Here is a 17,548-nt window from a genome sequence, read left to right as displayed (position 1 = left end):
GCCAGGCAGAGCTCAGGAGCAGGGCGAGACCGCTTTACCACTGCAGTTCTGGTAAGCACAACTTCCTCCTAAGCATCTGTCCTTGCTGCTTTGTTTTACCTCCTGGCTTGTGGCACGGGAATATCATTTCAAAATAGTCTGCTAAATCTTCATTGCACAAACCCTTAAGGTGCTGTGCCACATTCTTTACAAGGGGATGAGCAGGCAGTGTTGTATGGGTGTGCACAGAATACACGCTCATCTTGTGTATGCAGAGAAGTGCAGTTGAATTGACTTCCTAGCACAAGGAAGCACTAAAAATAAATCACAGTGCAAACTGTCAAAAGACCTTACTCATTTCTATGTAGAGATAAGCACTGTGATGCTCTTATCTTATCCCAGAGCCCTACTGAGGTGACATTCACAGTCTCTTTAGCTTGTGCTAAAGCTGTCCAAGCTTCAGAGGCTGTAGCTCTAAGTTTTATATTCTGTAGTTTCACTGGATCCTCAGCAGGGGCTGTAATGTTTGTCTATTTTTTTTTCAGCTACTGAAATCAGGACAGGTTGCAGTTCACTAAAGTGCAAAGAGCCAAAGGTCATCATGTGGCAGGATTTTTCGACTTATGCATTATTCTCTAATTGAGGGCAAAATCTCTAAGTTAAAGCCAAACAGGATTTGAGAATTGTACTCACCAGGTGTGTAGCACTATCCTCAGATTTCCAGGTCCAGTCTGTGTCACTGTGGAAAGAGTGTCCACATTTGCAAAGCATATAGCCCATGCTTGCAGATCCACCAGAGTATCTGCAGACAAGGCTGTAGGGATCTAAAATCCCTCTTTTGGTTACCTTTCTGTAAGTAAGATGGACAGAGTCTGCAGAAACTGGTTTGCACACTTAATATTTTCCGAGTGGCTGCTTCTCCAGGCCTGTGGATGGGATATGTGCTCAGACGTTTTGCAGAGTGAGTACTTAAAAGAGAAGTAGTGAGTAGAACAAAGATTGAAGAGAAAAGCTTGGAAACTGAGACAGTAGTGAAGGGGAAAAATAAAAGGAAAGGAAATAGGAAAATACAGAGTTTAGTGAAATCACCAGAGAGCAGGAGAGAGAAGATAAATTGGTTTTGGAATAAAGTTTGTTACAGCAAAAGGAGAGAGCAGCAGGTGGAGTACAGGGTCTTTGGCTTTGCAGCCAAGGACCCCTCCTTGGCTTGTGGGACACGACTGAGCTGAGGCTTGAATGCCCACCAGCGTGGGAGCTGAGCCACAAAGAGGGATTCCTGCAGCTCCACCTTGCACGGAAACAGTTTTCCCTTGCCAGGAACCAAAGCAGTCCAAGGTAAGAGGAGACAGTGAGAGAATTTACAGCAGCACCCAAGCAGGCAAACAGGAGTGCAGAGTTTACTCCTGTGCAGTGCTTCTGAGGCATCTCAGAAACATTCATCACACAGATAACTTACTAGTTATCAAAAGATAACTTATTCTCAGCTCCATCACTGGCACCACAGCCCCCTGTGCATTGACTGTATTAGACAATGCACACATCTGTCATTACTGTATAAACTGCATATTCCAGCAGTGCACACTACTCCCAGAACAGTTTTGTTGACCTTTAGTGTCACTGGTGAGAATCAACACAAAAAGCCGTGCCAGGGAGCACCTATAGAGGGACAATTCATTGTAATTCTGCACTGAAGATTTTGTCCTCGTCCTTTCCCCAGCAGCCCAGATTTACAGCATTTCCCATCTGCCAGGGCACAGTGAGCACTGGCCGTGCCCTCAGCCTCAGCAGCTGCACCCCAGCACAGCCTGGCAGAGTGTGCAGGGCACTGGGGCACAGCTCAGGAGCCACCACAAACACAGCAAAGGCTGGAGACACAGCCTGCACTGCATGGGGTCACCTGCAGCACCTGCCCACAGTCTGCTCTGGGAGCAGCCAGGTTAAAGGTGCCTGGGCTTTATCTCCAGGGGCTGTAAATCACACCAGTGCACACACACGGAGGAAGATCTGGAGTAAAGTACACAAGCAGCATCAGCACTAAAGTGCACAAGCACAGCCACAGCACTCAGGATTAGCAGGTACATAACAGATTGCTAAAGTAATTTAAAGACTCTGGATCCTGTAAGCCACTGAGCTGTAAAGAGAGGCGTGTGCAGGAACGGATCTGTAGAAATGGAGCACCTCTCCTGTGGGGACAGGCTGGGAGAGCTGCGTTGTTCAGCCTGCACAAGAGAAGGCTCTGAGGAGACCTTAGAGCTCCTTGCAGCACCCCAAGGGAGCCCACAGGAAAAATGGAATGAAAGCCCACAAGAAAAAGGACATTTGCAAAGGCCTTGGAGCGACAGGACAAAGGGGAATGGCTTCAAGCCAATTCAAGTAGGTTTAAATCAGATATCCAGAAGAAATTCCTCCCTGGCAGGGTGGGCAGGCCCTGGCACAGGGTGCCCAGAGCAGCTGTGGCAGCCCCTGGATCCCTGGCAGTGCCCAAGGCCAGGCTGGACATTGGGGACTGGAGCAGCCTGGGACAGAGGAAGGTGTCCCTGCCCGTGGCACAGGGGGAGATGAGCAAAGCTTTGAGGATTCTTCCAATCTGATCCCTTCGGGGATCCTATCGTATGATTCTCCAAAATGCTGTTTCTGACTGCAGAGAATTCCCACGATCTGAAATTGCAAAACTGCCTTTCTGCAGTAAGGGCTACTGAGGCAGGAAAAACAGGAAAAGATGGTGCCTCATACTTGAATAAAACCAACACAACCTCTTCGTGTGAGCAGACAATCTCTATTCAGCTATTTTCTCATTTTCATATCATCTTTCAATTGTGGATGTGAAATGACTCAAAACAAATCCTCTGCATTTTCCAGAGGCATTAGATATATCGTTACCACCCAAATGTCACCCTTTAATGTGGCTCCCACGTTACAAAAGCTCCTAATTCATCTCTTTACTGTTGTAACTGGATTGCAACACCATCCCAAACATCCCTGGACACACAGAGCTGAGAGACAGGTGTCTCCTGCAGCCAGCAGGAAAAGCCGGGACGTTTCTAGGATTGCTTTTGTCACAAAAAAATAGCCTTTTATGCGAATGAGGATCACTCAACTTTTACTTCAGTAAAAGCACGCTTTTCAGGCGTCTAGGTTCGGAGTTGGCTCTCTTGCGTTTCCCACACCGAGATCTTAATTCCAAACTGAAGTCCGTGTACTAGAGCAGGATCAGGAGCCTTCCTGGGCTGTGCAGCGCAGGCTGAGGAAACCCTCCCGTCCTTGTCCCAGCCGGGGCTGCTGCAGCAGCAGGACAGCGCTCCCGGGAACGCCAGGCTGCTTCCAGAGCATTGGGGAGCCCGCCGTGCCCGACATCGGGGCAGGAAGAGCCGAAAGGAGCCCCGAGGGGCAGGAGGGCTTCCCGTCCCCGAGCCCGGCAGTGCCGCTCCTGGCTCGCAGCCCGGGCACTCCCCGGCCTCAGCCGTGTTGGCCTTGCGTAAGGCGGCCCCGGCCGAGCCCATAAAGCCGCAGCCCGCGGGGTCGGTGCCAGCGGCACCATGGCAGCTGCGAGGGACACGGCGCTGCTGCTCTGGGTCCTCTTCGTCGGGGGCACGGCGCTGGTGGCGGCAGGTAAACACCGGGGCTTCTGCCCTTTGCTCCCTGTAGGGCGACAGGCCACCTGCAGCTGTGTGCCGGTGCCACCCGAGAGCCGGGCACAAACCCTGGGCTGAGCTGGGCACAAACCCTGGGCTGAGCTCAGAATAAACCCTGGGCTGAGCTCAGAACAAACCCTGGGCTGAGCTGGGCACAAACCCTGGGCTGAGCTCAGAACAAACCCTGGGCTGAGCTCAGAACAAACCCTGGGCTGAGCTGGGCACAAACCCTGGGCTGAGCTGGGCACAAACCCTGGGCTGAGCTGGGCACAAACCCTGGGCTGAGCTGGGCACAAACCCTGGGCTGAGCTCAGAACAAACCCTGGGCTGAGCTGGGCACAAACCCTGGGCTGAGCTGGGCACAAACCCTGGGCTGAGCTGGGCACAAACCCTGGGCTGAGCTGGGCACAAACCCTGGGCTGAGCTCAGAACAAACCCTGGGCTGAGCTCAGAGCAAACCCTGGGCAGAGCTCAGAACAAACCCTGGGCTGAGCTGGGCACAAACCCTGGGCTGAGCTGGGCACAAACCCTGGGCTGAGCCGGGCACAAACCCTGGGCTGAGCTGGGCACAAACCCTGGGCTGAGCTCAGAACAAACCCTGGGCTGAGCCGGGCACACTAAGATGTAGCAACAAAAATTTCATTTCACTTTTTAATTTGCTTTCCACCATTTGTCTGACTTGCCTTCTTTGCAAATAGTAAAATCTAATCTCTGTCCCAATATCCTGCCTGCTGCGGCTGAGCAGCCACAGTACCACCTTTGAGCTGTAATTTGATAGTAGAACTTTCACACAGTTCTTAAGATGAATCTTGCACAAATGTTTACAGGATTTGGTTGTGCCAAACTATCTTTAGGTATGTTAGAAACTTTTACTTTTGGCTGGACATGCCTTCAAGAGTCTGGAATATATTTTCTCTGTTCATTTTCTTTTCTTAATGAGAGCAATCTATTGAGGTTTTATCTAACAACCACGGGGAACTAAAGAAAGATTAAGATCTCTATGCAACTACTAATGCTTGTGTGGTAAGACAATGCATATTATATACCTGAAGGAGATTCTACATACAGACCAACCAAAATGAAGGGTGAAATAATGTCAGCTATACTGATTTAATTTATATATAATAAAAGCATGTTAGAATAAATTTGCAAACCTGCAATTTAACTGACTAAGCAGTAGTAATCTAATCAGTGAAATAAATTAGTAAAATAAAACAGTAAATGGAAAGAGCAGATTAGAATAGTGTACTGTTAAAAGTGATCAGAGTTTGTTGAAGCTTTATGTATAAAACCGACCTGTTGGAGTAAACAGAAGGAGTATATTTAAGTAGCAAATCTAGCAATTACTTACAAACAGACCAGTTATGTCATTTTGTGCTCCTGTCCCACAGAACCACCAGAAGCAGAGACCAAATATGGGAGAGTCCGAGGGTACCAATTCCAAGTGGACACAGCTGAGAGGAGTGTAAATGTCTTTTTGGGACTGCCTTTTGCCAAGCCTCCGCTTGGATCACTGAGGTTTTCTGAACCCCAGCCACCTGAGCCATGGGAAGGTGTCAGAGATGCCACTTCCTACCCACCAATGTAAGGCAATGACAAACCCACTGAACCTTTCAAAATGCTGTTCTCTCTGCAATTCCATGACACTGATGTACACACAGATAAATGCCTTGGTGCCCTCTCCTTGCACCTGCAGCTGTTCCACTGGATGAATTTCTAAAGACACACAATGAGCTGCTCTCTTCAGCAAAAGCTGCTGTTTCACGAGTGTCAGTGATGGCCTGAGATGGAGCAGCGTTTTACAGATAATGCTCTGCCTCAGCAGCCCTTGGCCATCACTTACCAGTCACTACAAACCTTGGAGCAGAGACAGAAAGAGGCTGAGGAAATGTTAGAATACAACATTGGGGAAAAAATGCAGAGTCAAGTGCTTAAAAGGGCACATAAGAAATGCAGAGCAATTCTAATCTATGTTGTAAATGTTTCGCTCTCGTTGTCCTACTGCCCTTGTTTAGTGTCTCAGCCAAATATCTACCATTGCAAGACAAAAAGGGCTTGGAGATGTAAAATTATTAATCTATATTTTCATTGAAGTAATTTACAGTTTATTTTTTAGTTTTTATTTACATTGAAGTAGTTTGCTGATATATTACTCTGATATTGTGAAACATGCAAAATTGTATCTGCATGTCACTGGGTACTGCAGTGACTTCCTTTTTACACACCTCATTAATGGCCGGTCAATGGAAGAAAATACATGAAAACAAACAAAAAAAATACTTTGTTTGCAGTTACTACCAATCTAGAATTGTGCTGGAGATCCGTTTCTGGTTGGCCCTTTCCTGTGGAAGTACAAAACAGCTTCTCTTCATGGCTTTCAGGTTTCAGTCAATCTCTTGCTTGTTACTTTTTCATTTCTCCAGGTGTCTACAGGACAAAGTACTAGGACAGTATGCTTCAGACATGGTTACCAACAGAAAGGAGAAAGTTCCTCTCCAGGTCTCTGAGGATTGCTTGTACCTGAATGTGTACACACCCGTTTCTACAGGAAAACAGGAGAAGCTGCCTGTAAGCAAAATCCTTGTAATAAAGACCTTGAACAAAATTGTCAGACAGCAAACCTCCAGCCTATGCCATGGGCAGACATGCAGGGAAAGTTTTGGAGTGATGATCAACTGATGTGCTTTGCCCCAGCAATTATTTGCTGAAATTCAAAAGAGACACAAAATCGAATTCTACAAGTAAAATGGGATTGGTGTTTCAGCTAAGCAGGGCTTGAGTTAATCCAAATGATCTGTCCAAAGTCACAGGGCAATGACACGGTGTAGGTATTTAACAAAATCAATGCCATTGTGTACACCTACAGGCCTTAGATTCAAAAGATTTCTACAATTTGTGAAATGTAATCTGAACAAATCAGAAGTGAATCCACCCAAAATATTATATCTTGGGTTATATGTAGCTTTTATCACTGGAAGCTCATACCTGTGCTGGATTGATCCTGTTTCTCTCTTTCCAGGTCTTAGTCTGGATCCATGGAGGTGGATTAGTTATTGGAGCAGCTTCATCATATGATGGCTCAGCATTAGCAGCCTTTGACAACGTGGTGGTTGTAACAATTCAGTACAGATTGGGTGTTGCTGGATATTTTAGGTAAGATGGTTGGTCTCAGTTTTTCCTGAGTGATTTCCAAAATGATATGTGCAAAGCATTTCTAATTAGAAATGCAGAAGACTTGCTCATGCAAAGACACATTTCTAAAAAGACACATTTCTGAACTGCATCTGCAGGAGCTGTGGGCAATTTCCAGTCTCAAGGCAGCTCCCAGACCTGTTCTTGTGGGCTTGCTGTTCCAATCTCAGGGCTTTCTGAGCCATTCATTTGTCTGTTGTGTAGAGGTTTTCTTGCAGAGAATGGCAGATGATTTCTAACACCACAGATTGTCTTTTCCTCTGCCTTTTTGCTTGCACTGAGCATTTAAACCAACCTGTTCTCTCCCTGCAGCACTGGAGATGAGCATGCCCGAGGTAACTGGGGGTATTTAGACCAAGTAGCAGCTCTTCGCTGGATTCAGGAAAATATCATACATTTTGGAGGAGATCCAGGATCTGTCACCATCTTTGGAGAGTCTGCAGGAGGAATCAGTGTTTCTGCTCTTGTGAGTTCACAGTAATATTGAATTTGAATTGTTTAGGGGGAAAAAACCACTCCATCCGTTTTCTGTATCTGTGTGAGAAGTCAGCAAGAGAAAAGGGACGGTGCTACAGTGACACAACACCTGGGTCTTTGCTACAACAGCAAGGCAACGGTACAGCAAAACAGTAGAGATTGTGACTGATAAAAATGTGTCATTTTCATACTCAAATGTTGTAGTTAAGTAACAGAATGTTATTACTCATCTGCCAAATTAAATTCTTCTGGTTGGTTTGGGGTTCTTTTGAATGTAAAGAACCCTCAAAGTCTAATCTCAGGAGAAAACTCCTTTAAGAAGGGTTGTGGACTCTTGCCCATTTTGTGTTTGCTTTGACAGTCACTTGTGCAAAGTGATCAAGGTGAGCAGTCCTGATAATTGAAGTAGCCCTGCAGTTTGTGACCCAGTGATTGTGTAAAATCTCTGCTCCAACACGGAGCACAGTGGCCGTGACGCTCCCCTTCTGCAGCCCCTCACACTTTGGTACAGATCCCACAGCCCAAGCAGAGTTCATTGTCCGTGGGGTACAAATCCCAGTTTCCTCTGGCCAAAAGCTCTTTATTGCCCTTGTGCAGCACAGCCAGACTGCCTTGGGCACACTCAATCTGCCCCTGCCTTGCAGTGTGGTGCCGTGAAGCGCTGGAAGCAAAGTGCAGTGGGAGGGAAAGGCAGCTGCACTCCTCATCCCTGCCAGTGCTGCCCAAGCCCTTTGCACAGCTGGACTATGGTCAGAGGCTACACAACACCACTCTGACCACCTGGGCTTTCCAAATGTTCCACATGGCCACTGCTGATACTGAAACCCACCACCACTGGGGAGAACACAGTGCTTGTCATGTTCTTCTTGCCTCTTCACAGGTCTTATCTCCCCTGGCCAAGGGCTTGTTCCACAAGGCCATTTCAGAGAGTGGTACTGCAGCCCTGGGCTTGTTCACTGACCAGCCTAACGAGGATGCACAAGTGGGTATTGGTGGGAATTTTAATTACTTCTTCCAGAATGTTCTGCATATCCTAAACTGTCCAGTCTAAAATATAGCAACATGGGTTTTTTCTTCTGAATCAAAACACAGTCATTAAAGACAGTATTTCTGTGTGCAGTCAGCACGTGTTTAATGATGTGTTGCTTTTCAAACACCCAAATACCCACAGAGAGAGAGGAATGAAATGGAAAGGAATATTGTAACATGTAATGACTTCAAGAAAAGTTAACCTATAATTTTTGGCTGGAAAATGCTATCACACTCTGAATACTCTTGTCTTCCCCTCCTCTTTCATGCTTGTAGTGTGCAAATAAACAAGGCTTTATTCAGTGTTTTTTTTTTCACTTGAGAAGTACTGGCTTCCACCCCTTTCTTTTCTCTTCATCTACAAGGAACAATTTCCAGGAACCTGGAACCTGGGACATTAAAGAGACAGCTCTCTCTAATGACAGCTGTTGCTCCAGCCCAAGTGACATCACCAAGAGTGGTAGAATGTGCTCTCTGTTACCCTGCACATGGTTCATTCCCTAGCTCCTTCATGTCACCCAGCCTTCTCAGCCCAGCATGTCATTTACCAGAATTGTCTTAGAATATTTCTCTTATCAAAAACACCTGAAATCAGAGGTTTTGTCCTCCTGCCAAGCCCATGGTATGAAGGAATGTGAGGGCTTCCAGTGCCCTTCCTCTGGAGCTGGGACAAGCCAGACTCCAGAACTTTGTGCAGGAGCTTGAGCTGCTCCTGCTGGACTCAGTGTCTCATAGAGCCAGAGAGAGGAAACGTGTCCAAACCTGTTTGTTTTCACTGCTTGCAGAAAATTGCTGCTCTCTCTGGCTGTGAAAAATCCAGTTCAGCTGCCATGGTTGAATGCTTGAGAAGAAAAACAGAGGAAGAATTACTACAAATAACACTGAAAATGGTAGGTAAATGATACTTGCATGTAAATGACATCTCAAGACTTTTAATAATAGAGAATACACCTTGTGTGCTGTAATATTAGGAGAACCTCAAGTGGATGTAAAATCCGAGTTTTTTCACTTTTTCAGAATATGACAGCACTGCAGGTCTGCACCGATGCCTCACCTGAAAATTGCAAACAGGTTCCTGCCATTACATTCTGCCTGCACTTGGAGATTCCTGTGGTTTGCTGTCATGTTCTGCTAGGGCAAGGAAAAGAAAATGGCACAGATTATTCTGGAGAACGTGAAAATTAAATCATATTTCATGTTCTACTTAGAAGTTCTTATCACCATGCTTATGTGCCTTTGAAATTTCAATAGAGAAATTGGGTTTTTTCCCCACTGTTCCAAAAATCTGTGACAATACTGAACTTAGAGAAGATGTAAATTCTACATAATGACTTCACTTCCACAAATATCAGGAATATCTTCACAGAGTCTTCTGCCTAGTGCAGAAAACCTGTCGGAAAAAAATGTAAGATGGCTTGGATACCATTTTTTCTTGTATTTTCACCTGGTGTCACATTGGCACTGTAGTTAAATTGGAACTTCTTTTAGAAGCAAAATGAATGTATTAATTAAGGTTTCCTTTTTCTGTTTTCCCCATTTTGTTCAGGATTTGTTTTTTGCCAAGGGATGTGTAGATGGTGCATTTTTTCCAAAGAGTCCCAGGGAATTTCTGTCTGAAAAATCTATCAATGCAGTCCCATACATAATTGGAGTAAATAACTGTGAATTTGGATGGGCATTGCCAACGGTAAGACACTTAAAATGTTGCTATTTCAACATCATTTTGTAAATAGAGGCTTTTTTAGTAAGTATGATTCTCTCTATCACACAGATTATGAAATACCCTCCTTTTGTGGATGGTCTGGATAAAGATGTTGCACGTCAAATTTTACAGAGCAACTTAGTAGTATTCATTAAGGTAAGAGACCATTTTCAGAATAACCCCGTGCTGCTTCTTCACTGGCCTGGCTGTTTGTACCCCTGGAGGGACATATTTCACAGGGAAATGCCATTGTGCTGGACAGCTCCCTGAACTGCGGCAGGAATGGGCAGAGCTGTGCTGCATTCCTCTTACCTCTAGTGATGGAAAACATTCTCCAGATTTCCAGCCTAAATTTCCCCTCTTCCTAAAAAGGAGTTCTGTGGGAATCCAGGAGTGATGCAGAAGCTGAACACGGGTCTCTTGGGATAATTTAGATACCACCAGGTTATGCAGGACATGCAGAGTAGCAGCAGGAATGACAGGAGACCTATGGGACACACCCTCCTAAAGAGTAGCTGGGCACTGGAAAGGAAAGCCTGAGCAGTTTAGGGTGCACTGACACCTATCTTCAGGCTTCTTGAGGTTTTGCCTCCCTGTACTTTACAGATCTCTTGGCCCTGTGGTGCCTTGGTGCTCTCCTGAAACTACTCTATACAAAAGTACAGATTAAGAGGTAGGAATTAAGGGCTCTGGAAGCAGGGCTGGTACTTGCAGGGGATCATTCAGTGACACAAACATCCCCCATGAACTTAGAAATGCAGAGCCCAGGCTTGCTCTGAATGGGAGAAAGGATGGTTACCTACAAGAATCAATGGATTTCATGAAATCCAGCGGGACTTCTCTGCTCTTATGAAGGTTGTTTCCGCAGAAGGGAGAACAATCAGCATCACTGACTGCCGTTCATCCAAAGATGTTTGATCCTTAGATCTTGCATCCCTCTTTTCCCAAGATCACCTGTACCCACACTGTGGAACTCCAGTCCTGAGCTCTGAGCCACACTCTGACACAGCTGAGGATTTGCTCTGAAAGAAAAAGTGATGGTTGGGGATTAGCCAGGGATGTGCAGATGCCACACTCACTCACTGCTGTTACCCCTTACAATGCTCACCATCACTTTAAGTACTTTTCATTGCTGTTTCAGGGTATTACGTCAGAAGATGTTGACAGAGTGTACAAGGAGTACATGGGGGATGCAGAAAGCCCTGCTCAGGTCCGGGATGGCCTCCTGGATGCAATGGGAGATCTCTTCTTTGTCATCTCAGCTGTGGAAGTGGCCAGATACCACAGAGGTAACTCAGCAGCTTCAGAACAGCTGGAGGATTCTATCTGCGGCTGCTGTGGACAGTGTGCAGCACTGTTCACTAGCCAGAGACCTGGAAGTGTTTCCATTTGACCAAAGCAGGTTCTAAGGAAAGTTGACCATCATTGCAGCAGGTACTTTCAGCTCTGAAACTAGCACTTTTCTGTATCCTCTAGATGCTGGCAACCCAGTCTACTTTTATGAATTCCAACATCGACCAAGTTCAGTGGAAGGTGTGGTACCAGAGTTTGTGAAAGCAGATCACGGAGCTGAGATTGCCTTTGTCCTTGGAAAACCATTCTTAGCTGGTGATGTACCCATGCTTATTCCATATTCCTTTCAGAACCTCATTATTACTCGTTTTAATTACTTCAGGTCTTTAGAATAGAATTTCTCTCTTATGAGCATTGTAAGCATTATAAATATTATAGGCATAATTCATATATTATAAGCATTATTATCAGCATAAACGTTTCCTTCCTTCAGTAGTAGATACTTTCCTTTCCATCATTCATCTGCAGTTCTCTCCTGGAAAAATCTCCAATAGCTCAGGGCAACAAGTACAAGTGTTGCACTAGATACAGCTGGGACTCATTATTTACTTTCTTACCTGGCCTTTTCATCTCCCTCTTCACAGGAGATGCTACAAAAGAAGAAAATAAACTTAGCAGAACTGTTATGAGATACTGGACCAACTTTGCTAAAAATGGGTGAGAATCACAATGCTGTTTACAGCTCAAGTTTTGTCTGTGCTGCCCAGAACATACTTACATGCCAGAAGCAGTCCTTACACAGTGCTTCCTAGAGCTTTGGCAGAATTTAAGATAAATATTGAAGCAATTTCTCTTCTTAATGGTTTTCTAATAGAACCTGCAGACACGAGAAAAAAAAAAAAAAATACAAGAGCAGTGACTCCATCTGCCATGGAGTTTTAGATGTAAAATTCATGGTAACTATTCTGCTTTTGCTGTTCCACTGATGAGCATTTTCACAAAATATTGTCCATTTCTTCATGTACCAGAATCACATCATCTGGGCTCCTCTTGGTTTTCTGAAGTGCTCTGTGCCTGAGCAGTCAGAGAGCCATGGACTGGCAAATGGAGAGCTGACTTTTTGTTCTATTCTTTCCAGAAATCCCAACGGAGAGGGCTTGGTCCATTGGCCTCAGTATGACCTGGAGGAAAAATACCTGGGCATAGACCTGGAGCAAAAGGCAGCAGAGAAACTGAAAGAACATAGAATGAAGTTTTGGGCACAACTCATGAAACAAAATCAGCCTGGAAGGAGAAAACACACAGATTTATAAGAGCTGCGCAGGGTACAGGTTTCTTTTAAAACCCCTCAAAGGGAAGTCATACAAACTGAGTTTGTCAGGATGCAGAGGAAGAATCACCTTCTAATTCACTGTTCTGTAATCTGCTGTCCTAATCACAGTGAAAGGAGAGAAACGAGGGCCATTCAGAAAGTTTGTCAGACTATAAGTCGCTGCTTAATGAAGCAAGCAGAAAATACCTCACAGTCTTTCCAGGTCCATACAGACCATGGCACCTACTCAATGCATATCAAAACTGAATAATGAGGTGGGAATGGGCAAATGAATTGAAATCTGTAAGAAATTCCCTATCTAGAGTATACAAGAAGTGTCAGACTATTTTATATGCTTATTCCCCTCTTCTTTCAGAAGGGCATGGTCAGTTGTCTGTCCTTCCTAGACCCTCTTTCTGCTTTAACTGGAAATAGCTTGGTGCCAGCAGAGCATCCATCAAACTATGGCTGGCACGTGGGCTTCACATCTCACAAAAGAGGACAAAAAACTCCACTTGTTTTATTGGTTTCTGAATTGTTATAAATAAATGTTGCTTTGATTTTTTGGAACTTCCTTTTCTTTCCCTTAACTGACAGAGGCTAATTCCAAGAGGGAAAGTCACAGCTGAGGAACCAGAAATGCGCCCAGGTTCTTTCTTCCCCCTAAATGGTTTCAGGTAGGAATCTTTCACGTTTCTGTGCAGGACCTGAGGCTTAAGGCTCTTCCACAAACTCTTGTGGGCTGTGGCTGTGTGTCCTTCAGCCCTCCCTGGCAAATTCCCAGTGCAGTGGCTGGAGGGAGGGCGCAGTGCTGGCAGCACAGACGCCCACAGAGGCAGAGGGGGGAGCAAAGGCTGCTGTTGTTCCCTGCATGTTGTTGGCTCAGCACCACCAGAGAGAAGATCTGACATGCAGAGCGTGCACCCCCAGCCTCCCACAGCTGTGGAATGGGTCAGGGCACACAGGGGCTGGAGAGGCTTTTCTTGCCAAGTTCCATGGCAGGCAGGATACAAAGGAACAGTGTGGGAAGCCACAGGGAAGCTCTCCTGCTGACCATAAACAAACCAACAGCCCCACTCTAACAACCCTTTAACTGGTGCCCAGCTCCCACAGCACCCCAGGGAGCCTGTCCAGGGACAGCCCAAGCTCCTGCTGCAGGTGTTGTTGACCCTTTGGAGGTGTCTCTCCTCACCTCTGGGTTCACTGGCTTTGGCACACCTGTGCATCTCCAGCACTGTGACCTGCACTACCTGGCCACCCCCTTTTGTGCATCCTCCATACCTTGTGAAAACCACCAGCTGCTGCAATTAGGAACAGCTAATTGCAGCAACCATACTGCTTGTTGTGTCCCACATTTCTTACCCTTTCTCTTGTTTTGGTCTGACACAGCCTGTATGTCCATTACTGGGGTGTGTGCTCAATCAATGTGTCTGGCCTTGCACATTCACAAAACTCATTATCTTAACAAGACAGAAGAAATCCTGTGTGTTTGGGAATGCAAAGCCCGAAGTAGAACTCCTGTGGAGAAGGGAGGTGTTTTAGTAGGCTCACATGATAACAAAGTACTTTCTGACTGTGTGAGAGGAAGTGTTCTGTCCATCTGTGGATTTCAAACCCCAATTACAAAGACCGGTACACTGTCAAACAGCTGAGAAAGGAATAACACCACAGCCACAGTGTATAGGCTACATTTAAGCAGCAGATTCTTACATTATCTTCCAAACCTCATTTTCTTTCATTGCTTTAGCATTCATGATCACTTGGTACAGATTCCCAGCTGCATTTGTGCATTTAGCATTCATTGGCACTCGGAATAGATTCCCAGCTGCACCTATATTTGAAGAAAGTCTTAGCAGTATATTTACTGATAATGTTCAGCAAGAACTGCTGCTATTCTGTTTTTCACCCTCTGTCCATAAAAGCCTTAATCTTTTCCTTAGAGTGCATTAATTATCCATAATTCCCAAAATTGCCTTTCCAAGGTGGTCACCAAGTACATTTGTTCTGTGTCAGTCCTGCTGTGAAGTACAGAATTTTTATTAAGATAGGATGTTCTTTGCTGTCTGATCTTTGTAACTTTCAAGCCCAATGAACAGGGAGGGAGATTTAATCCATGAAACAGAGCAACCAACCGGCTCTAAGTGATGTCCCGCTGTTAGAAACACAAATTCCTGGTCAGCAGAATTGCATTGTTAAGGTTTGAGGCAGGACAGGTTCCAATGATCCCAGCCCCGGGGGAGGTTAACAAGGCTCAGGGAGAAGGATTTCCACTGATACACGGGAATGCAGAATTCATGGGCCACGAGGACACTTGGCAGAAACCCCAAGATATGGAATGAACAAATAAAGGCAACTCAGCAACTGTGTGGAATCAGCTCCGTCTGGGGAAAGGGGAATTCTGGCAGGGGCAGATCAGGCCACCAGCTGATGGAGCACCCACACAGGGAACCACAGAGCCAAAGGAGGAGAGATGGAGAGAGCACGGCACTCATAGCATGAGAAGAGAGCCTTTAACCAGTACAAGAGAGGATACTAATTAATAAGAGAACTACGTGCCCTGCCACCAATGGACATAAGGCTTTTGTTTGCTAAAAGGTGGAAAGAGCGGCAAGTTTTGCCAGGGCGCGCTGCTGGCTTCGTGGATTTGCCCCGCCGTGCCCTTTCCGCGCAGCAGCGGGGATGACACACTGCCGGGACTTTGGCGGGAAAGGGCCCGTTCGGGGCCAGCCCCGAGTGCCCCGGCAAAGGCTCCGGCCTCAGCCGCCGGGCCGGGAGCGGGCACGGAGCTGCCGTGAGGGGAAGGCCCGGGCCGCGCTGGGGCTGCGCCACGCCGCCATGGCGGGCCCGGGCCGCTGCCCACAGGCGCCGCCAACCGACCGCGCGGCACCGCGGGGCGGCCGGGCCCCGCCGGGCTGAGGGGCTGTGCGTGGGGCGGGACTGGCCGCCCTCGGTTCTCGGCTTTGGAATGGAGCTGGAACTCCCCCACACGGATTAACATTTCTGGTTTTCCCCAGAGCTTCTCTCTGCTGTCCCCTGCGCCACCAGGCCGTGCCACTGCCCCTGTTGGCACTGGCTGACAGCCTCACTGCCAGCCCTGGGTCTGTCCCGGGGCCACCGCAGGGCCCTCTCTGGCTGAGTGGCGCTTGGGCTGCCGAGAACAAGGCTTGCACTCTTCCTGGCAGAGTTGGCAATCGCTCCTCTGCCATGTCCTTGTCTCCTGTAGCCGGCTGCTCCAGCTGTCCCAGCCACATCCCTGCTCACACTGGGGCCCCACAGCAGCGATGCAGCTGCACAGATCCTACAGGGCAGTGAACATCAGTTCTCCCTCCCTTCAGCTCCCCTCTGTATCTCTGCAAGAATTTTAAATCGTTGATGGCTAATAATGTCCTACAGCAACTAGCTACCCACCCCTTCTTTCCAAATTACTGGAAGGAGTAGGGTGGGATTTTCTACATCCTCTTGCCCAGGTTCTGTTGCCAAGCAGAGCTCAGGAGCAGGGCGAGACCGCTTTACCACTGCAGTTCTGGTAAGCACAACTTCCTCCTAAGCATCTGTCCTTGCTGCTTTGTTTTACCTCCTGGCTTGTGGCACGGGAATATCATTTCAAAATAGTCTGCTAAATCTTCATTGCACAAACCCTTAAGGTGCTGTGCCACATTCTTTACAAGGGGATGAACAGGCAGTGTTGTATGGGTGTGCACAGAATACACGCTCATCTTGTGTATGCAGAGAAGTGCAGTTGAATTGACTTCCTAGCACAAGGAAGCACTAAAAATAAATCACAGTGCAAACTGTCAAAAGACCTTACTCATTTCTATGTAGAGATAAGCACTGTGATGCTCTTATCTTATCCCAGAGCCCTACTGAGGTGACATTCACAGTCTCTTTAGCTTGTGCTAAAGCTGTCCAAGCTTCAGAGGCTGTAGCTCTAAGTTTTATATTCTGTAGTTTCACTGGATCCTCAGCAGGGGCTGTAATGTTTGTCTATTTTTTTTTTTTCAGCTATTGAAATCAGGACAGGTTGCAGTTCGGTAAAGTGCAAAGAGCCAAAGGTCATCATGTGGCAGGATTTTTCGACTTATTCTCTAATTGAGGGCAAAATCTCTAAGTTAAAGCCAAACAGGATTTGAGAATTGTACTCACCAGGTGTGTAGCACTATCCTCAGATTTACAGGTGCAGTCTGTGTCACTGGGGAAAGAGTGTCCACATTTGCAAAGCATATAGCCCATGCTTGCAGATCCACCAGAGTATCTGCAGACAAGGCTGTAGGGATCTAAAATCCCTCTTTTGGTTACCTTTCTGTAAGTAAGATGGACAGAGTCTGCAGAAACTGGTTTGCACACTTAATATTTTCCGAGTGGCTGCTTCTCCAGGCCTGTGGATGGGATATGTGCTCAGACGTTTTGCAGAGTGAGTACTTAAGAGAGAAGTAGTGAGTAGGACAAAGATTGAAGAGAAAAGCTTGGAAACTGAGACAGTAGTGAAGGGGAAAAATAAAAGGAAAGGAAATAGGAAAATACGGAGTTTAGTGAAATCACCAGAGAGCAGGAGAGAGAAGATAAATTGGTTTTGGAAATAAAGTTTGTTACAGCAAAAGGAGAGAGCAGCAGGTGGAGTACAGGGTCTTTGGCTTTGCAGCCAAGGACCCCTCCTTGGCTTGTGGGACACGACTGAGCTGAGGCTTGAATGCCCACCAGCGTGGGAGCTGAGCCACAAAGAGGGATTCCTGCAGCTCCACCTTGCACGGAAACAGTTTTCCCTTGCCAGGAACCAAAGCAGTCCAAGGTAAGAGGAGACAGTGAGAGAATTTACAGCAGCACCCAAGCAGGCAAACAGGAGTGCAGAGTTTACTCCTGTGCAGTGCTTCTGAGGCATCTCAGAAACATTCATCACACAGATAACTTACTAAGTTATCAAAAGATAACTTATTC

General features: G+C 46.6%; 2 protein-coding genes across 3 annotated transcripts in view; one reads left to right on the top strand and one right to left on the bottom strand.

Moving 5' to 3' along the window:
- The window catches only part of CIAO2B (cytosolic iron-sulfur assembly component 2B), a 128,953-nt gene that overhangs the window by 16,118 nt on the left and 95,287 nt on the right, over window positions 1–17,548 (bottom strand). The gene's annotated exons all lie outside the window — the stretch shown is intronic.
- On the top strand, window positions 3,501–13,186 carry LOC136366713 (fatty acyl-CoA hydrolase precursor, medium chain-like). 2 transcript variants are annotated; one of them, XM_066327981.1, is made up of 14 exons: window positions 3,501–3,588; window positions 5,003–5,195; window positions 6,035–6,179; window positions 6,631–6,764; window positions 7,116–7,269; window positions 8,161–8,262; window positions 9,095–9,199; window positions 9,327–9,380; window positions 9,856–9,996; window positions 10,081–10,167; window positions 11,153–11,300; window positions 11,488–11,619; window positions 11,949–12,021; window positions 12,443–13,186. In XM_066327981.1, the coding sequence occupies exons 1-14, from the start codon at window positions 3,516–3,518 to the stop codon at window positions 12,615–12,617; spliced, it is 1,716 nt and encodes a 571-aa protein (XP_066184078.1). In that variant the 5' UTR covers window positions 3,501–3,515; the 3' UTR covers window positions 12,618–13,186. The 2 variants fall into 2 exon arrangements, with proteins under 2 accessions (XP_066184078.1, XP_066184080.1); XM_066327983.1 differs by lacking the exon at window positions 9,327–9,380.

Source organism: Sylvia atricapilla, chromosome 12 (genome assembly GCF_009819655.1).
Source record: "Sylvia atricapilla isolate bSylAtr1 chromosome 12, bSylAtr1.pri, whole genome shotgun sequence".
NCBI lineage: Eukaryota > Metazoa > Chordata > Aves > Passeriformes > Sylviidae > Sylvia > Sylvia atricapilla.
The sequence above is the reverse complement of the archived record's forward strand: the minus strand, read 5'-3'. Positions and strand labels throughout refer to the sequence as shown.

What these genes read in the sequence shown, in the direction of transcription:
- LOC136366713 (XM_066327981.1), top strand. Translation starts at nt 3,516, where the DNA reads ATGGCAGCTGCGAGGGACACGGCGCTGCTGCTCTGGGTCCTCTTCGTC. An exon ending in CACGGCGCTGGTGGCGGCAG is followed by an intron (nt 3,589 to 5,002) that starts GTAAACACCGGG and finishes CCTGTCCCACAG; the next exon opens with AACCACCAGAAGCAGAGACC. An exon ending in TACAAATAACACTGAAAATG is followed by an intron (nt 9,200 to 9,326) that starts GTAGGTAAATGA and finishes TCACTTTTTCAG; the next exon opens with AATATGACAGCACTGCAGGT.